General features: G+C 33.8%; 2 protein-coding genes and 1 pseudogene across 2 annotated transcripts in view; 2 read left to right on the plus strand and 1 right to left on the minus strand.

Annotated features, from left to right (window-relative positions):
* Positions 1-458: 458 nt before the first annotated feature.
* LOC123699627 lies at positions 459-1,780 on the plus strand (annotated as a pseudogene).
* Positions 1,781-11,646: 9,866 nt separating this feature from the next.
* Positions 11,647-13,229, plus strand: LOC123699628 (protein NDRG3-like). Its single transcript, XM_045646620.1, has one exon. It carries the CDS (start codon positions 12,066-12,068, stop codon positions 13,041-13,043), a length of 978 nt encoding a protein of 325 aa, XP_045502576.1. The 5' UTR covers positions 11,647-12,065; the 3' UTR covers positions 13,044-13,229.
* A 6,306-nt stretch (positions 13,230-19,535) lies between these two features.
* The window catches only part of LOC123699687 (Down syndrome cell adhesion molecule-like protein Dscam2), a 72,079-nt gene continuing 69,078 nt past the window's right edge, over positions 19,536-22,536 (minus strand). The window contains exons 36-37 of the mRNA XM_045646697.1: positions 22,348-22,455; positions 19,536-21,982 (exon numbers count right to left, since the gene is read on the minus strand). Coding sequence (XP_045502653.1) covers positions 21,861-21,982; positions 22,348-22,455 — 230 coding nt within the window. The 3' untranslated portion in view covers positions 19,536-21,860. The remainder of the gene's footprint in view (positions 21,983-22,347; positions 22,456-22,536) is intronic.

The raw sequence follows: 22,536 nt of genomic DNA on the forward strand, positions 1-22,536 counted from the left end.
CGATCCCTTAGGTCTTTTGAGCCCGTGCATAATTCAACCAAAGATTTTGCATTAGGTAATCAATGTCCATACAGCCGTCGAATCTGAAATTAATTTTGATTTTAAAAAATATTCTAAATTTACAAAACTTCAAAGAACTTTTAGTTACATTTTACGATTTTTACACAACTGTAAAAAACAAAATAAAAATAATAAACTTACCGGCATTTTATCAATTGACGAATTAAATAATTCTTTTAATTTTATTTTCATGCTGTCTCAAAAACAAACTTTTACTTCTGAATTTGATAAGTTGTCAAATAGTAAACCTTTAAGCCCAAAGTCAAATATTTTATCGTTATCTCCATTTTTTGATCATCAGGCGAATCTTATAAGAGTCGGTGGCAGGCTCAGTTCATCTGAATATAAATTTGAAAAGAAGCATCCCATTCTTCTAAATTCAACTCATTATGTGACGAAGCTTCTATTTGAACGCGAACACGTTCGATCTCTGCATGCAGGACCGCAACTTCTGTTGTCGATTATCCGCGAGTCTGTTTGGCCTGTCAATGGCAGAAAACTAGCTAGGCGCGTAGTCAAAAACTGCGTTAGCTGCACACGTCTTCGTGGTCAGACCTATAATCCAAAAATGGCTGACTTACCTGCAAATCGCGTCAACGTTGACTTTCCCTTCAAGTCTGTTGGAGTAGACTATGCGGGCCCTTTCTTCATTCTAAATCGTAAAGGACGCGGTGCTAGAGTAGTTAAGTGCTACTTATGTCTGTTTGTGTGTTTGCGCTTCAAATGCATTCACTTAGAGGTCGTATCTGATTTGACAAAAGACGCTTATATTATGACACTTCGCAGATTTGTGGCACGCCGTGGAAAGCCAACCGAAATATTTTCCGACAACGGTAAAATTTTTGTTGCTGCCGCGAAAGAACTAAATAATTTTCTAAAGGCTAATCAAGAACCTCTGTCTGAGTTTGCTGCTCAGGAGGGAATAAAATTTTCTTTTATCCCCGCTTACGCTCCTCACTTTGGTGGAATATGGGAGGCCGGGGTTAAGTCCGCTAAATATCATATAAAGCGAGTCATGGGCAATACCCATCTTACGTTTGAAGAGCTTTCGACATTGTTTGCTCCAGTTGAGGCTATTCTCAATAGCCGTCCTCTATGTCCCATGTCATCTTCCCCGAATGACTTCCTATCCTTGTCCCCAGGGCACTTTTTAATTGGAAGACCATTGAATGCACTACCGGCTCCTTCATTGGATGACGCTAAAGAGAGCTCCCTGGATAGATATGGCAGACTTGAACAAATCCGCCAACACTTCTGGAAGAGATGGCAGAAAGAGTATATATCAAAATGCAACTACGAACAAAATGGAAGGTTGACAAATCAAAAATAAACATTGGAGACCTCGTACTGCTTCAAGAGGATAATTCTCCACCACTATGTTGGCGCATGGGTCGTATTGTACGATTATTCCATGGAACTGACGGCGTTTGTCGAGTTGCGGACGTCGAAACTACAAGAGGCTGCGTTCGAAGACCTTTGGTTCGACTGTGTCCTCTGCCCACTTCTGAAGACCTTCAAGCTTGAAAACCTACGCTTTTCACCGGGGGGAGGATTATGTCTACGCCTGTTAAACTTATTATAGCAATCATGCGCTTCAACAACATAGATTGTCATTTTTTATTTATTATTTATTGGCCGGGTAGAATGTATTTTTTACACTTATCTAAAAATCTTTGTACAAAGGTGTGTCGGTCTCGAAAATAAATTGTTTTAAACGGAATATTGAGTTTCCCTAAAGAAATTCCAGTTCCCAAGCCTAAAGCGGGAACACATTGTGTTATAGGATGCGATTTACTTACCGTATGTGCAGTTGTACTTGTACCATAGGGGTTTGTCGTATTGTATAATATAGATTTAGTGAACACAATTAGTTTATCTAATTTTAATTTCAGCATCAATGTGATAGTGATACAAACACATGTTATTAACTTTATTGAAATCTTTGAGCGCTCGCTAATTGTATAGTTACTTCAAAATTTAAGAAACTATAGAATAATGGTTATTAATTATTATTTCGAACTTATCTATAGTACGCATTTATTAGTGTCCATATTGTTACTATTATGTTTAAAAACGTTAATTATCTATTATCATGGGTCCATTATAATATTTAACATTTTTTTATAATAGGTAGTTACCTACATAAGTTTTTGCCTTGAACCACCCCTAGGAGCGGGTAATATACTAGTATCTATTGAAAGGTGAGCTAACAAGCCGTGTATGAAGCTTTTATATCAACGAGGACACTCGACTATACCTTGCTGAAACCAATTACCTCGCTCCTTTATACAGACACCTTTTAATTATCAAGTCTTATGGTAAAGTACGTCTTTATGACATAAAATTAATCTTTTTAATAATTATTGTCTCTTTACTCTGAAACAGAAATCTTTAAATCTTTACTAGACAATGCTTTAATTAGTCATCAAACTGTGTCTCTAGTTTTAAAATATAAAAGCAATATTCATAGATTCACGTGAAGCTGAAAGTTTTATTGAAAGCACCCTTAATACCTATGCATTATAAACAACGCTAATGAGTTTGACCTCGTTGCTAATTCAGCAATTAATTAAATTGCGTAATGGTTCTTTATTAAATGATATATCTATCCACATTATTATGGTTTCGAAATAAATGTGTTGTATGGAAAATACATTGATTTATGTATATGTTATTTATATTTTCCCAATAAACAAAGGGAATTTATATATTATGTATAGTGAAAAGTTCAGGAGTTACCAGTCTAGCCTATTCAAATACGGTTTATCCAGTCTACCGATTAATGAAATGTCAATACACCTTTTACCTTGAAATCACGGGGTAAAATATTAAAGGTAAAATGTTGAAGGATGAGAAAATTGTATTTTCGGATCGTAGTTACTTGCTCGGAAATGTTGGTGTTATGTTTTTTTACCTGGGTGGCCAGGTAGGGTAGTGTGACCCTTTTGTTTCTAAATCTGTAAGGATTAAAGTGTGTTGTTAGGTAGTCAACACACAACTTTGTTTTTGCAAATGGTGCAAATATGAACTCTCTGTGATTACTATCTAATTACCATCGTTACATAATGCTTAGTTCAGTTACTATTATATCATCTGTAGTTCAGCTAAGTTCTGTATATAGAAAGGTAAAATAAAACAAAATACGTAGTTAAAATATTTATTTAATATTTATAATTGCCGTAAATTTAAATTTATTCGGTTAATCGACGCCAAAACCAGCTGTATTCCGAAAAGTCCACGAAACCGTTCCGCCCGCGGAACCCTGGCACGGAGTCAAACATGGACCTCGTAAATAGTGACCCCAGTTCCGATTGGCCGCCATTCTGTGGACAAACACATTTATCTATATATCTCTGGCCGTAGTTGAACATTACGCCACGAAAATGGATGCTTCTTCGTGAAATAACATCATTTGCCAATTTAAATTATCTCTACACATAGGTAGGTATATTTTTACCAAACAAGGAGATACACTTTTTTTTTGGTTGTATGGTGGGATATTTTTAGTGATATCACAATCAACCCGTAGGTAATTGTTATCTGAAATCTTTGGTCTTAATAAAATACCTAGGTATTGAGTTTATAAAATGTATTTAATCCCATTATAGGACAGGGACCTTAGGTTGAGGCATCAATATTATCTACTAAAATCCACAACTAGAAAATAACTTGAACCATTGCACGTGTATGTATTAATTTATAAATCTGACTAGGTATGTAACTACAGGGAACACAATTACCCGTCATAGAACCAGCAATTTGCAGCGCCGTACGTGGGCTCTAATATCCGCACAGACCCCAGACGTCAATTGAGAGACCTTCGCTTTTTATTAAACTCACTATTATCGTATAGCGTACGTAAAGTTCTTGTATATTTCACACAGAATATTCTGTATAAGGTAACGAGAGTGAACATTTAATAAAAAGGTGTTTCGCATTCGCAAGCACAAATAGTAGGTAATTAGGTACTCCGTGTCCATTCTTTAAAATTTTTTACGTAAACATGTTCGCATTGTTTTAGTTCCATTTTAGCTGACATAATCGCTTTGTTTGTAAGTTTCAAATCTTTATAAGCTAGTTACTTAACTAGGTATTGCGCAAAATTGTTAATAATATTTTACTGTAGTTAGCATACATAGGATTTGTTCATAAATAAAAGTCACAAAACGTTATATCTTTCTTCATCCGATAACAGTTTTTAATCTAAGAAAAATACGGGGATTTTCTCTTTACATTTTAAATCCTACTATTTCCTTTACCTAGTATTTTCTAAAGCTTCCTTTTTTCTGTTTAATCCGTTTTCCATTCGACATCCGCTTAGCTAAACAAAGTATTATTTATTATGGATGAAAAATATATCGTTTTTGACAAACCCTATCTTCATTCTATACTATTACATAAAGAGGAAAGATTTGATTGTAATTTATATTGAACTTAAAAACTACTGGAGCGATTTTTTTTTTCAATATAATGTTACATTGTTACCCAGTAAAATAGGCTTTATTTTTTACTGCGCGGGATGACCCAGGCGATGCCGGCTAGCGGCTAATCTATACATATAATAAATCTGTAGAAGGGTCAATTCTGTACATTGAAAATATTGAAAAAATAACTAGCAGGGGGTGTAATACTGGATCGACACCAAACCCAAATATGTGATTAAAAAAATTTTTGTCTGTCTGTCTGTCTGTCTGTCTGTATGTGAAGACATCACGTGAAAACTACCGGTTCGATTTCGATGAAACTTGGTATAATTATACCTTATTATCCTGGGCGTAAAATAGGATACTTTTTATCCTGGAAAAATACGTAGAAAAAAATTAATCTCAATTTTTCAGTTATCCTTAGACGTTTCACGTTGTTCTGTAGTAGGTACCGCGAACACACGTTGCGTATTATTATAGACCTAGCCGTATTTGGGTCCAATAGATATTTATAAGATGTCATTGTCCGAGTTACTCAAAATGGAGAAATAAACCATCCACGCAAAGACCGACATCCGCGCGGACGGAGTCGCGGGCGGAAGCTAGTCTGTAATAAATGTCTCAATTTTTAAACATAAATTTGTTATGCTTACCTATTGATAAAGTTTTATGTCAGAGGAATTGCGAGTTCCAGGTCCCAAATTGTTTGTAAGTACCTATGCTCTGATTTTTTTGTAGTAGGTATGAAGTATAAACGTCGAATAGAGATAGTCTATTCGGCAACCGGCAAGGGTCTTTCATATTTTACTATCTTAGCACACAACAATGATTTTATGACTTTACACTCGCTATTTCATAAATTTGGTAGGTACCTATTAAAGAATATGAATAATAGAAAACATAAAAAATAAATTGGAAATTTATCTTCAGAAAACAACTAGCGTACCTAACAATGTACCACAAAAGTTCTTCTATCCTTTACCTACAACGTAGTCAATCAAGTGTATACCTAGAAACTACCTAGATTGGCAGTTGTATCTACATACAAGTGAGGTATTAACAATGTATACACAATCGGGCTTCGAGTGGATTAATATGTGAATGTTGTATGAGGTACATGAGACTGAATCCGTAAAAAATAAAGACATCTCTTGAGTCTTGGATCTTTACATATCAAAGCAAGCGAACGTACCAATCCTTGATGAGAAAGTTTGCTCCAAAATAAAGAATGATATACCTACTTAGATGGCATTTTAAAGGCTGTGTCTTGATTAATATTTTTTTATAATAACAACATATTTTAATAATTCAAATGAAATATGTTCTAGAGTACAATTTCATTTGGTGCTTTATTTAAGAATTAAGCCTATTTTCGTTAAAATAATAAAATTTCGACAAATAAAAATTGTCTTGGCTTTAAAAATATTTTAAAGGACTTATCTCTTCCAAGGATAACATAGCGAATTCTTTGAATTTAATATTCAAGATTAAGGAAGATTACCTATTTATTTTATCGCGTCATCGCTGTTTTCTAAGAACTTCCTAATTGCCATCTCAATTCATGTAGGTATATGCAGTGACGGATTAAGACTACTAGATGCCCTAAGCAATCCATGCCTGTGGGCCCCCCTATCCGTATGTCAACTAGAATCGGTCTTTAAACCTTTACCGCATAAAAACATTAGTTTTAAGGTTTTTTGTAAAATAAGATGATGAGATGTAACGTACTTTAGAAGTGGAGTAGGTGCGACAATAATAAAAACCAAAGCATAATTTATTTATTTATTGAAATGCGCCTTGCGGCTTTTCCGAGCATTGAATTCACGCAAGATAGTATCCGTTTTGCTGAAAATCGCGAAAAACTCATTTTTTTGACCTTTGACCTTGAATAATTTTTTTTCCTTACAGGGGAATGATGGGGAACTTTTAGACATTGTTTATAATTATGTTTTCAACAACTTCACAGAAATTCAGCCTGTTGGGACATTATCTATACATATAATAAATCTGTAGAAGGGTCAATTCTGTACATTGAAAATATTGAAAAAATAACTAGCAGGGGGTGTTACTGGATCGATACCAAACCCAAATATGTGATTAAAAAAATTTTTGTCTGTCTGTCTGTCTGTCTGTCTGTCTGTATGTGAAGACATCACGTGAAAACTACCGGTTCGATTTCGATGAAACTTGGTATAATTATACCTTATTATCCTGGGCGTAAAATAGGATACTTTTTATCCTGGAAAAATACGTAGAAAAAAAATTAATCTCAATTTTTCAGTTATCCATAGACGTTGTTCTGTAGTAGGTACCGCGAACACACGTTGCGTATTATTATAGACCTAGCCGTATTTGGGTCCAATAGATATTTATAAGATGTCATTGTCCGAGTTACTCAAAATGGAGAAATAAACCATCCACGCAAAGACCGACATCCGCGCGGACGGAGTCGCGGGCGGAAGCTAGTACATAATATAACTTCGAATGTTTAGATTGCCCGGACTACGCAGGGCTGTTTCCACATTAGGGAAAGCTGATTCAATCTTATCATCATGTATATTATTACAATGTATTATTACATTATATACAATGTGCGTGAGTTTGATGTAAACTTGTGCGAGCCGAATCACTGGGTCTGAAACTTATTTTACTTATGACATATGAATGAAACTGTTGAATTTCTGTTATTAATTCGGTGTTAAGGTCTTCTGGATATGTGTTTACTAGATTTGTACTGTGCTGATTGTATTCTGCAGTTTGATTGGGACACTTAGTGCCCTTACGCACTAGCGGTAACCGCTAGTGCGTAAGGGCACATAATTTTATCGGCATCGGGTATTTTATTCAAGAATGAGAAGTTGTCTGCTGTTTCTTTGTATATTTTTACTCAAAAAACACAATTACTCAAAAAACAAAACATTTGATTGAAACAGATTTGCGGAGGCGCCAGGCTTGGGGCCCGCGAGGAGGGAGTGGTTTGTGATTGGCTGATCGCAATTCAAGGGCATTCGAATTGTCGAATGCACTAGCGGGCAGCGAGTGGGCAAGCGGGAGTGGGGTTATGACTCTAGGTCGGACTCTGTCAACGTAAAACGCGCGAATTTTCAAATTAGTCCTAGAAACTTTTTTTTTGGTGTGGTTTTTGGTGACGTGAGAGTGAGACGTGATGCCCTTAGGTCGGATTTTTTTTGTGCTTCTTCTGGTGCCCCCTCAGACGTGATGCCCTAAGCAATTGCTTAATTTGATTAAGGGTTAATCCGTCACTGGGTATATGGGGTAATAAAAAATTACCTGTATAAGAGTTTCAATTGTTTTGACCGCTGTAATATTATGAAGCTATGAGATAACAAATAAAATGATTCATTCAAAGTGCTATTTTTGTTAAATTTATGATGGTGTGAAATGGTCACTTTACATCATATATTATAATATAACTAGTGGTTCGCCCCGGCTTCGCCCGTGGTACCTACATGTTTAAACTATCCTATCTCTCAAGTTGGATCGAACTGCACATGGTGTGCGAATTTTATTATAATCGGTTAAGTGGTTTAGGAGTCCATTGAGGACAAACATTGTGACACGAGATTTATATATATTAAGATGATATATACAGATTATATGTCACTACATAGGTAGTATTATGTAACGTTACCACCTATGATGTTTCTTCTTTCGTTTATAATTCTTCTTATATTACGTAACTACCAACTAATTAAAAACCATAAGTGAACAAAAATAATTTATACAAAAAGGGTGGTTTAGTCCACCTACATTGCGTGATACAATAGTAGGTACCTATTGATTTTATGGGGTTTTCCTTGGGGCTTTCTTTGTCAGGATAATAATATTATTCACACGAAGGGTCCTACGAATAAATGGTTTTACCTTGTGAGTGTAAAAATAACATTGAATGTTAGTGGCTATGTTACTGATAACGGGTATCTACATACAAGCGTGTATAAAAAAATCATTAATACGAAAATAGCGTCAGCTACTTCATTACATACTAATATTGTTCTAGGACATCTTATAGTCAGGAGAATCATTAGCCCATCCGATGTTATTCCAGTCACGTTTGATAAGTAATTAACTTCCATAAGAAATTGGAATTGGAAAGATATTGTCTAAGAGCCTATGAATGGCCTATATTATATTAGAAATTGGTCTAGATTACTATAGATTAAATATTATACATACATACTATACAAATATATAATTAACTACCTAGCGGTCCGCCCCGGCTTCGCCCGTGGTACATTTTTACGTTTTCTCTCTATAAGAACCATCCTCGTACTTCAAGAAATGTAATAAAAAAAGAATTAACGAAATCGGTTCAGTTGTTCTCGAGTTATGCGCTTACCAACACATTTTGCGATTCATTTTTAATTTTTATATTATAGAGATACCTACAGTAGCATGTACCAACTATTAATATGTCAATCAAGGGTATGAATTATATAAATTTAATTTGAATATTATGTTCGTTAAAAATAAGATCAAAAGATTAGGTAAAAAAAACAAGATTTCATAGGTACCTAATTACGGCTTATTACCTACCTGCAAAATCTATATATCTATTCTATCTATAACAATTGTCATTAATGGTTAACTTTAATCAACAATAACTATTATCATGCTTTATATTTCCTATCTATTCTATACGTTTTATCCAGTCAATAAAAGCTCTCTAGAGCTTTCAGTTTTGGTCAAAATTTGTGGTTATATTATACGATACGCCGCACTGAAATTAAAATTTACGCTTAGCTTGTTCAAAATCTGATAGGATACCAATTATGAAGTGAAAAATAACAGAGCCGGGTGACACTAACAAATATTATTTCTTTTGAACGTTATTGTACTACGCATAGAGCACATTTTCATTTATGCAATGCTTTTCGAAACTCACCAACCAATTTTTGGGTAACATCACTAATGAGCTTTTTAATAGCTGTCTAGTCGAATTAAAAAGGGTAAAAAATTATCCGTAATCAATAGAGGTTGCAGTTATGATTAAAGAAGCAGCACCAATATTACTTAAAAAGTTAAAACTGCAGCCATGATTTTTAACGCGTAAGTGCTTTCTATTAAATCTGAAGGAAATTTGCATTAATTATAGATACTGATATAATAAAAAGAGATTTTATGTGACAAAAAATATATATTTTTACGGAAGAAACGAAGTAAATAGATGCATGTTTACGTAAGTTTAATAAAGAATACCAAATTAAAACAATGTTCAACAAAATAAAAATTTCATAATATGAACTCGAATGCGAATCGAGCGTTTAATTTTCCCCTCATTTGTTACTAATTGATGTTCTCCCGAAGGGCTGCCGCCACACATTAAATTGATATAAGTAATAGAGTTTGTGCCGCGCTGGTGTTTCTTGCAATAACATGAGCAATAACATGACACGTAATTAAAATTTTATTTACACTAGCTAGCTGCATTGCTGTGCGTGTAATATATATGTATACTGTATAGAGATATTATAAAGTCTGCAAAACAACTCATAGAGTTGCAAATTTTCTTTGTTTAACGTGTCCCGACCCCGAGCCACCCGAGCCTTGTATAAATAGAAGTTTTGAACCGTCATCTGTCATCCCACGTTATAAGTTTTATAAAACTAACACATACTAGCATACACCTAGTTGGCAGTTTTAGGTACTTTTCACTGGACAGCTAGCTACCAGTATACTGTATACAGTGTATAGTCTATTAATAGACTCACATTAATATTTCATCCCGTCCGATTAGGGCCCTTCTGGCCTCCTCCACTCAAGCGACAGCTCAAGCCGAGGTTCGTGGTCCCCGTCAAGGGGGGACGCCCTTGTGCATGTCGCTACCAGGGTGAACCTTCAGTTCACCCCCGCGTCCGCGTTAAAATGTAGAAGCCCTTCTGGCTAACATTGAGAAACACCTTACAAAAAAAAAAAAAAACAAAAAATTAATATTTCAAATAGGTGAATCTTAGAGCATGAAGTTGGTTTAATGCTCTTAGAGGTGAAAAGACGGGTCCAATATTAGTGTTTAGATGTAAAATCATATTACCTTTAAATAGCTTCTGTGTAGAGCTTGTGTAGAGATAAACTTTTAATGTATCCAATTTTAACTATTCATTAAATAGAAGTTTTCAAAAAAAGTATAATTAGAATTTGATTTATGGTAATTGTACCGTTAACCGTAGGTACACATAAGTGCATAGGATATTTTGTTCATGCAATAATGCACGATTAAACAATAAATAGGTAATTATCTAATGATATACCTACTACCACTGACATTCCAAAGTCCTTAACCACATTCAACGAATAATCTGAGGAATAATAAACAAGAAACAAATAATAAATATGATGATAAAATCAATAGAACTAAATTATTTTGTTTTAATGATTTTGATTTACAGAAAAAAAGCATGCGTGCATGCATTCATTCCATTTCATTGCAAATTAAATTGGGTTATCCAAGGATGGAATTCTATTATTATCTAACATTGAACGAACAGTGGAAATTATGTAGGTAACAAATAGGTACAGTTTATCATCTGTTCCTTTATTATTTATTACTTAATAAAAAGAAAATTCAAAAACCGTTTCAATACCTATAGTCATATGAAATACCTAATAAATTAGGTAGATTTCTTTAAATATTGGTTAATATATATTTTATTATTAGCTTTCCAATCTTATCTTTAAGATTAAATCTTTTTGCAGGACGAATGGCAAGCTGATAGAGTCATCAGTAAAAAACTGGTAACTTTTTTTTCACCTCAACTATCGAAAGGGGAACCCATGTCAGGTAGGGCCAAGGGTAGGGCTCATAGATAATACTGTATATATAAGAAGCATTGTTGTGAACTGTAAACTTTACAGTAGCAAGAAAAAAATAAATGTAAATGTAGATACTTAATGTATAGTTCCTTAAATTAAAACAATCTTATCGTATTTCATTCAAATATTGAAGTTATAAATATAATACAATAAAAAATAAAAAAATAGATCGACAACGTACATTTCATAGTAATAGACCGGTACGTTAGTCCGTTGAATAACAATCGGGAATCGACTATCTTGATTACACATGCGCGGGCTTCCCTACCGCACTGAAGTTGCTGCGAGTCGACCTTGTTATTCAAGTGGGCCGTGGAGGCCAGGCCGATTGATGACGAATGGGACCGAGTAGTGCCGAATCGACTGCTGGTTGGGACTTACGTTCGCCCGGTCAACACTTTATTGACTATTTTCTTGCGTTATTCTTTTAATAAAACATCGTCCATCGAAATTGAAACATGGAATATACGTATTAAACAAAAAGGTAAAAGTGAACGGCAAGTGAAAGTGGTTTTAGTTACTGCATTGGAGTTAATGTACGTGCAGTAATAATATAAGTTTCGTGATTATGACATGAAACCTGGAAGATTCTTCTCGGCAGCTGCACCTGATGAATTACGTTAATTGATGCTAATTATACTTGCGACTAAAATAAAGGTAGGATCGTAACGTCATTGTTACACAACTATCCAATTGTATACAACGGAAGTCGGCAGTTTGCGCTCTATAAGGAAGTTTCTAGCCAGGATAATGCCGACCACAGTACACGAGAACATCGCGCTCCTCAACATGATGTCTTCAGACAATTTAGATGATGATTTAAAAAGTGTTGCGCTACATTACCCTTCTGATCGACGCTTGCAAAGCGACGGCGCATGCGTGGAGGAGAGGGTCAGAACCTCGCGTGGCGACATCCTGGTGGCAGTCCGGGGGGACCGTAAAAAACGCGCCATAATCACCTACCACGACCTCGGACTTAATTATGCAGCGAATTTTCAAGCGTTTTTCAATTTTGTTGATATGAGAGCTATTTTGGACAAATTTTGCATCTATCACGTTAATGCTCCCGGCCAAGAAGAGGGTGCCCCAACCCTACCCGAAGATTTCGTTTATCCTAGTATGGATGAATTGTCTTCCCAGATTGATTTTGTTCTCGGCCACTTTGGAATAAGGTCGTTCATTGGATTTGGAGTAGGTGCAGGAGCTAATGTACTATCGCGTTATGCGCTCGCTAACCCAGAAAAAGTAGATGCGCTAATTTTGATCAACTGCACTTCCACCCAGGCCGGGTGGACCGAATGGCTCTATCAAAAAATTAATAGTAGACAGCTTCGTTCCAGTGGGATGACTCAAGGAGCCTTAGATTATCTCATGTGGCATCATTTCGGTCGAAGCACTGACAATCGTAACCACGATTTAGTGCACGTCTACAAAGAGTGTTTCTCACATGTGAACCCAGTTAATTTATCTATGTTTATTGATTCATACCTGCGCCGTACGGACCTGGGAATCTCGCGCGACAGCAACTCTGTCAAGGTCCCCGTCTTGAACGTAACCGGGGCTCTCTCTCCTCACGTGGAAGACACAGTGACATTCAACGGTCGTTTGGAGCCATCAAAGACGTCTTGGCTTTGTATTTCGGATTGTGGAATGGTTTTGGAGGAACAGCCTAACAAAATATCCGAGGCATTCCGATTGTTCCTTCAAGGGGAAGGTTACTGCAGGTAGTCATGTTGCGTAGGAATTACAATATAAATATGCAACGCTGCTACATTTAACCTAGAAATGCACACGATGCTTATCCCCACGCGAGCTTCTACAATACATTTGTTGAGAGCGCATTGGAAACGTAGGAAAAAATGTTATGCCTTGTTTTAGATATGATTACGAAATATATTTATTTTACGGCTTAAATTGCCTTTTATTTTACCTACATTTTTTAAAACGAATTGTACCTAATTGGATTACAAAATTAAATGCACTTCATATATCAAATGAATGGCACAAGTGTACTTTGATTATTTATTTTTGGTAACGACTAAAATAAGTTTATAAAACGTTATTGGATTATTTTAATAACACAATACATACTTACATTAATTATTCACACATAATTGAGTAACGTTCATGCTCTTATCGTTATCACAATGTTTAAAATAATAAATTGCTTTGATTCCACATAAACTTCCACAATAAACAATACAGACTCTTTTTGTCCAGAATATTGATTGGATCATAAGATTTGAAAATTTATTAAATACTAATAATAATATATATAGTTATCATAATAATATAAAATCAAAAAGTTTATTTCATAACTTTCTCTTTCTTATCATAATACTCTAATGTCTAGACTTTAAATTAATCGACAAAAAAAAACAATTATTAAGCTTGTTGTCTGAATTGACCTATTTTATTTTATATCCGCTCGTCAGACTATATTTAAGTGCCCCTAAAAGGCTAGAGGTAAAATTTAGTAACAAATAATTTTTGGATAAAATACCTAGTCAAAACTACTTTGATTATATAAAACTTCAAGTGTTCGTACGAATGTAAAAAATAATGGTTCAATTTGCAAAAAACTGTAAAACCTTTGAAATTCCGAAAAACATCATAATAATTGTGATGGAATAAATAATAAGATTTTTGAATGTTATTCACAATTTTATCAAAAAACATTGATAAATAATTAAATCTCAATGCTACTGTGTTAGTTTTAAGTTCTATTTCCAAAATAAATAAACAAAGGCATCACAGAAAGGAAACGAACGCAGAACAATAATAAACTTTTATCCGTAGCTATAATTAATTTTCGATTCGCTTTGAATGGTTGATTTGCGATTCGTTTTCCCCCTTTTTCCTGTGAACAAACGTGCATGGCCACCGCTCGCCACCCAGGGAGGTTTCAATGGAGTAGCAACTAAGGTTTGACGCCCGCCTCACCCCCTACTGACCACTGGGTGTACAGATTATCCGATATTTTTCCGAAGAATACACACGGAACGTTGGATATCGGAGATTAGTTTTTTGTGTGAATGCAGTCCTTTTTGTAAAGGAAGGGAAGTATTTAAAATGAGGATATCCTTGTTTAATACATGTGGGACATCACGTATGCACGAGTAGTTCCTTGGTTATATTTACGTTTGTTTTGGTTTTGTATTAATTAGTAAAGCTAAGTTGTAGTCTGATCTAATCACATGCTGTTGCTTTTATCTAGATATAAATAAAATAAGATATTATTATTCAAGTTCTTGTGGTGAGAGTGGTTAGTGGTTACGTATTATATCTTATTGGAATTTGTATCAATAACATTGTCAGTACATACCTACCAATATTATTTTTCAAATCTTACTAAATTGAAAAAACAAATATCCTGGTAGCGCGGTGGATCATGGCTCTGTCTTATCTAATGAGGGTTTAAACTTTTTATTGTTTTATGCATAATCGACACGTGTATTAGATATTCAATGAAGTACATCTAGACACGCGGCAGCGTGTCAAGCCGAGTTCAAGCGAAGAGAACTGGCGAGCAGCAGCCGTGTGTATATTTACACGAACCATTTCGAGCCACTTTTCACCCCCTTATAACTCGAAAACTATTTAAGTTAAATAAACCAAATTTGGTACATATCAAGAGGATCCTCAAGATAAACAAGAACCTTAAATTTCATAAATAAAGATTAAACAGTTGCGTAGATATTAATATCCAAAAATCGCAATTTTTAAGACTGACTGACTTATAGATATATACAAAACCTAACCCACTTCCAGATGACCTAGAAAGTTCAAATTTTGTAATCAACTAGGTAATAGTGAGTGTACAAAGGAAAAAATCAGAAAATACTGAATTTATTTGTATTTATTTTTTTTTTCAATGACATTAATTTTGTTTGTATGGAAAAATGGAAAAGTTTAAAAAATAGAAAATAGTATATTCACCTTACAAGTCTTAAAAAATAGATCAAAACTAATCAGTGGCCGAAAAAAATTTTGAAATCCATCAATAAATGACTGAGATATAGATTATTGAAGTTTACATATTTTAGGACGAAACATCTGTAGATTCGAAGCGCCTCTGACATCACACTCACTCGCGCTAGTATCGCTAGGGCGGATTACTTCGATTGCATGATTTCTTTATTCAAAACTGTTATTAAACGTAAAATAAAAGAAATTTGTAATAAAAATATTGCTCATACAGTTAAAAATAATATATAATTTTACATATTCACATTTATTTATTCTTTATTTATGAGTGTTTAGTTTAGTTTTAATTTCAGTGTAAATAAATAAATACATAAATAAATAAATAAAATCTTTATTTCGCTTTATATAATGGTATTCAATGGTGATACAATTATATTAATAAAGCACAAACATGTTCAGCCAATACAAGCATGCAAAAATAATTACCATAAATGGTGTAATGGAAGGAGGCTTCGTCGAAGGTCGAAATGATTTAATTTGCGTAATATTAATATGAGTGAAACATCTTTAGGCGCGTTTAGAGTAAAATTTCAAGATCGCGTCATGGCAATACCGTAACGTCATGGAGTAAGGCGACGATTCTTCGACAACGATCTTTGCATCTTGGTAATAGTGTGTGTACAAATTCACGCTGGATGTTTAGAAAATCATGTGATCTTTTAAACAGAAAACGAGTTTAAAAAATTGCAGATAATGACGGGGCAATGTGCGCTGACATTCATAACATATAAGAAAATATAGAAAATAATACTAAACAAACCATACAGAGAAACCGCAAGAAAAAAAAAATCGTGTATAAAAAGTATTATATTCATAAAGTAAATCAAATTTGCAGAGTAATTTTCTGTACCAAAAGTAATGATATCCCACCAAAAACATAAATGTAAAATTTGGAGCCGAGTTCAATCGTTGACTTAATTTGCCAAAAAAAGAAATGAGATCTAAATGTGTGCCAAGTTCTGCAGACAGTCCAGAAATTTATTTACAAAGATGTATTAAGTTCTTAGGTTGACTGAAAACTCAATTGTTTTATTTTCTCTTAGAGAACAATGTTTATTCCAAAATATAACTTTTTTAATTTGAATAATATAATTATTTTCACAAAGCTAACAACTAATGACCTATTGAACCCCATAATTTGATGAGGCTAGTTTTACATACTGTTTATATTTTGTGAGGTTCTAAAAACTAGCCTCATCAAATTGTGGGGTTCAATAGGTCATTAGTTGTTTGCTTTGTGAAAATAATTATATTATTCAAATTAAAAAAGTTATATTTTGGAATAAGCATTGTTCTCCAAATTTTACATTTATGTTTTTGGTGGGATATTATATTATAGCAAAAATCTTTTTAGTTTTCCCTTTTCTGAAATAGTAGTATTTACCATGCTTACCACTAGATGGCGCTGTGTGTATCATCTCCGAAACTTTTATTTAATTATTCACTTATAAATTTAGCTATAAATCTATATCATAACGTAATATATTACAGTAATGTTTGTGTTGTAAATACTATTAATCTTATTAAAATGTAAAAAATATACATTATTATTTTAAACCTATAACGATGCTCTAACACTTACTTTTAAACTTACTGGTTAGATGTACTGTAAATGTAATGGGTTACTTACCTATGTAAAACACAAAAGAAATTGTTTTTACATTCATAAAGTAATGAAAAAGTTTTGTATAACTCCTATAAAAAATGTTTTTGTTTAACTACAGGAACATTTTAAATGAGTAACTAAATACTAAACAGTTACTTATTAATATTCAACACTTGTACCAGAGCACTGTGCAGTGTATTACATTGTTTATTGTATTGTATCGCGTTGCAATTGGAATGAACAACGCGTAGCTCTACGGAAATTGTGCGAACTATGAACACTTCAGGAACTCATACGAATACATCGTAAGTAGCTATGTAGATTAGACCAGGGCCCCAGGGGTAAGTGGGGCCCAGCCCTCGAATCCTAGCAGAAAATATCCACAGAATAGGTATTGTATTATATCTGCGATAGAACTAAGTTTTCGGCAATTTCTCCCATTTTCAATAAATATGACAGGTTGCAACTTAGCTAGTTAGGGCGTTTTTGTTTCTTTTCGTTGATCGTCGAGAGGCCCTAGGTATTTTGTTATTTGCCAGGGCCCTTGGTTACCTGGCTACGGCTCTGCATGTAGTAGCTAACACATCGATATGTTTCGAGTCGTAAGTCAAGCTTAAACTCAAAGCGATCGCTTTATACTAGTGTCGAAGCTTTGTAGGCAAAGTGGCTGAGTGCTGGGCGTTCTAGTGGACGCTCAAAGAACATTGTTGCCTTCAACCGGCGGATTGACTGGAATGCTATATTTGAACAGAGAATCGATACGTGACGGCTAAATACGGTTCTATTTTGTAGCAGGGTCGTGATAAAATATCATATATATATAAAATATCATATATCATATATGTTGTTTAAATTTAATTATAGGTAAGGTAAAAGTTTCACAAACTTAACTTCACAAACTTTGTAGATTACTACTAAGTATTTTAGGGATGTAGGTACCTACTAATAGTATAGTACCTACAGTATAGTATTTGTGTTACTACTAATTAGAAACAATTCGCCTTGACGAACTGTATATAAGTTGGCCATACCTAATGATTGTAAATGAGTATCATAATAATTCAGAGATATCACATTATACAAATTATGGCTATATTTATAAAACTAGTAACTACATATCTGTTCCATTGTTTATTTTCTTTATCTTTTGAGAGTTGTATGAAGCATATTTATTATACATCGAGAATTCCCATGGCAATTCCTAGACAAATTACATTTAATCCAGAAATATTCGAACATATTCGTTGAGACTTGAGCGTTAGAATAAGTAGGTAATCAGGAATTTAATAATATCTACATTCGTTGGAACTATGTATGTAGGTCTGTATCGAAGGATCGACTAAACCAATAACATTGTAGGCCACGGAGTTGGCAAATTGTCGCCGTCGACTGAACAGCATTCTCGTAGAGCTACGCGCGCCTCGAATATTTGATATTGAATTCTCCTCTTTACTCTTGGGGATGTTACATTTTTGTATATAGGAATTTTTGATAAAGGTTTCATATTGGTTGGGAATTTAGCATAGACGTTTTCCGTCGAACTTAGGTAAGGAACTTTTTAACAGGTTGGATATCTTCTGTGTTTTTCGTGATTTTGTTGCTATTAATCTTTAAAAAATAAAATTTCTCTTATTTTATTGGAACAAAAGATCTGTCTAAGAATCATAATCAATCATAAAAAATGTCAAAGAAGAGTAGATGAATTAGGACTTTGGGCATTGAAATAAAACAACAATAATTCGTAAATGTATTTATATTACAATAAACAGATCACATAGATTTAATATTTACATAATACAATCATATTGTCGAAAACATTCAATAAAAATTGACTAGATCAATAAATTTATTTACAAATGTAAGCTCCATAAAAGTACAGAATGATTCGTCAGTCCAACTAGTATTTACAAATTATTAATAACCACATATAGTTAATTAACTAATTTAATAGCTAACTAATCTACTGACAACATGAGATCATTTAAAACATTTGATTATTTTACTAAAACAAGTATGGGCAAATCTAGATCAGTAGGCTAAGCTTCTTATTGTTCAATTATTATTATTCAATTCTTATTTCGACTCTCGAGTGAAGTATTTCATTGCTATGAAAATATATAATATATTAAAATCTGTCGAAATAAGTTTCAAGGGAAAATTAATATTTAATCTCTTCAAATAAATTGTTAATATGCTTCTTATAAACTGAATGAAATGCTTTCGTAAAAATAAATCTAATAGACCTTGAAGCATAAACGTAAAATAAGTAGGTATGACGTTACAAAATGAAACAATTTTCCAGCGGAATATAACAACATATTTAGGCTCAGCCTGTGATTCTCATATTTAATTGCCCATACTCATTTTTCTCCTCTAATCGATACACACAGATAAAAATATTGTATATAAGGAAATCGCTTAATCTATTTCATAGTTAGTGTAATATGGCAGTAAACTGAAGCGTAGTTTGTGTCTTTAGTTGTGACGTAAGAACTTCGATTCTATTTTCGTTATATTAATCCGATATGGACAATGTTACTTTTAATATGCTTATGGAATTCCTAAGAATGCCTGAAAGTCTTTTAAACAGTAGCATAACATGAAATAATAACATGGATTAGACAATTTGTGGTAATTGTTTGCTTTCGTGCGCTCTCAATAATAACCTACTACCTAGGTAAGTGTAATCTATGTTACATAGTTCCACTTTAACATTAAAATTATGACGTAATTAACTCATTTTATTACCATAATTAAGGTACGCCGTGGCCGTAGAGGATTTATTAAACAATAATGTAGATATTAAAAGATATTACACAGGGTATAAATACACCAAATAGTGTTTCAGATTCAATTAGTGTTTAACGACTGCTTCATGTCACCAACAATATCATAGCAGATGTTTAAAACATAATTCAATAATAAAACTTGTTAATATAAACATTTTCATATAAATATAATTAAAGAGTTGGTAACATTTAGGCGTCTAATATTTATAGATAGTTTGTTGTTTTTTTTAATCCTATTAGATAGAATTCGATCCTTCTATGATATCGTTAAAGTCTTATACCCAAATCATACTGGGAGTTGATTTATTTAACTTTACATACCTAATTTTATGTATCGATTGAACAGAAGCATTTAAATAAGCTAAAAATAATTGTTTTGAAAATAATATTTATTTTTAAATTAAACATTTGCAAAATTCGTAGCTGATGTGTTAAAAATAATTGCGTACAGTCTACACCTTTTTAAAGTAACTAATTAACGTTCTCACATAAATGCCCTATTATCATTTACCGGCGCGGTCGAATAAACTGTATGTAATTACCCATGTTTTACTCTTTTAATGTTTGTTGTTAGAAATGAAATGTATTAAATGTGCATGTAGGATAACTGTTAAATGTATAAAGTTATTTATTTTTTCGACATTTAACAAATTAGTCCTTTAATTCCGAGTTCAATTTTATTCGTCCTGATTCCTGTGCAGCTGATTCTATAGCCGTTAAATGAACTCAATGCAGTCGCAAATAAAATTTGTAGCCTATCAAGCTGGCTTTTGATCTCATTCTACCTATTGACCATTAAGAATTCCAATTTCATTAACTTTATAAAACTTTACGGTTTGTAGGTACTTTCTAGGTAGTGTAGTTTTACACTGCACTTATTTATTAAGTCTGATAAAAAGTCACTTGCAATGCTGCTTTTTTAAAGCAAAAAATTAAAGATTAGATCAAATGGAAGGGTACTCGATACTTCGATAGTACGATGATCGAGAAGAAAATAATTCGTGTTTATTACTTTAGTTTCATTTTATTTTCTTTATTATTTGTGTTAAATAAATACCTACAAGTCTCTTTATTTGTAAACAAATAAATTAACAGCGTAACAATTTATTCATTCTATAAACCATTCTCCAAATGTTACAGACAGCCTAAACCTTTAACACTAGTTCCTAGTACTATCACTGAAAAATTCATTTTTCAAGGTGTTACATAATTATTATACTTTAGTGCTCGAAACTTCTAGAATCGAGAACTCTTAGTTAATTCGGTGCACACCTGACTCCAATTAATATTAAGTACTTTGGATCTTGTGATTCAACACTCAACAGTGTTCTTTAAAACCTCAGTCACCTCACTTTGGCAACTCAGACGGGAACGGAATGCCTAATTGGGATATATACTGAGTTAGATTCACCGAACTTTGGTTATTAAATTCGTTGCTCGCATAATATTAGGCTCGTAAGAAATTTGGACAAGCGTCCCAAATGATAAAAAAATTACGTTGAGTGATCATAGTATCAATAAATTTTTAAAAAAATTACATAGGTACACACTTTGAAGCTGTTCTTTGGTTTAGACTTTAGATCATTAGTGTGGGTGTGGTTTGTACCTAATCTTTCTCGGAATTATAAAAATGAATATATTTCCCGGGATTTTATTAATAAAGTTTTCAATGAATTGAAAGCGTGGCTAAGCGCCTTATTGAATCTACTCCTTTTATTCACATTGCGATCGCGGATATCGAACTCAATTGAAAGGAAATTACTAATTAGTATTTAGATATTATTACAATAACAAATAAAATTACAATCAATGAAATTATATCCGCATCAGTGTCTGCAAAACCAGCCAAATCTAGAACATTTATACGTATATACGTCTTCGCTAGCTTTGTTCGAGGTGCGTGTGCGAGAACAGCGAGACAGGGCCGGACTCACTGTTCTTGGTCACTCAACTAATTTACCCCAAGTACCCTTATCAATGAAGTTAACCTTAATCAGCAAATTTAACTGAAAATATCTGCATGTAAGCCTGAAAAATGAACGAACTCTACTTGTCAGGCGCGCTCACCGAGTCGGAAAGGTAGATAGCGTCCCTCTAAAAAATCGTACTCTTCTTTCCCTTGCCACCTGGAGATTAGTTCATCTCGGTGTAAATCGGTCCCCGCTAGCTGTGCTCCAGGTGCGTGCGCGGCGACAGCGAGCCGGGGCCGGACTCCGCGCTGGAGTCGCCCGCGTACACTTCCGAGAAGCCGCCGCCGCTGCCCCCCCCGCCGCCGCTACCGCCACCTAGTGGAGCTACTTGTGGAATATTTGGGATTGGTAAATGACGTTTGCGACTTTTGGAACTGACTAGGTTAGGGTTGATAAACCATTGAAGGAGTAAGTATCAATTAGTATACAAAATATACAAAAACAAATAATAGTATCGTGTTAATGCTATTTATTACTTGTAATGAAATACTGTTAATTATAGAATGGCTATCGCTTTATTGAACTAAAGAGATTGCTAATTATAGACAAAGGATAGAGTCAAAGTGGACAATTTAAACATGGAGAGCAAAATCTTAAAACTTAACCCAAAAAAAAGATAAACAGAAGAAAAAGTCATGTATTCATAATCAAAATAAAAAAAATTACAGGTTTACATTTACCATGATGCGACAGAGGTACGCAATAAGAGGTTCCCGCGCAGTGTCTCGGGCGGACCTTCTCATAGCGAGTGAGGTGCTGCAACTCACATTCTGAGTGGTGTTTCTCAACTGAAAGAAAGTTATTTATTTAAAATATAACGAAAATAAACTTTTCTAAAATGTAACGAGTGGTCAAAATTTTAAATCTTG

Source organism: Colias croceus, chromosome 18, assembly GCF_905220415.1.
Source record: "Colias croceus chromosome 18, ilColCroc2.1".
NCBI lineage: Eukaryota > Metazoa > Arthropoda > Insecta > Lepidoptera > Pieridae > Colias > Colias croceus.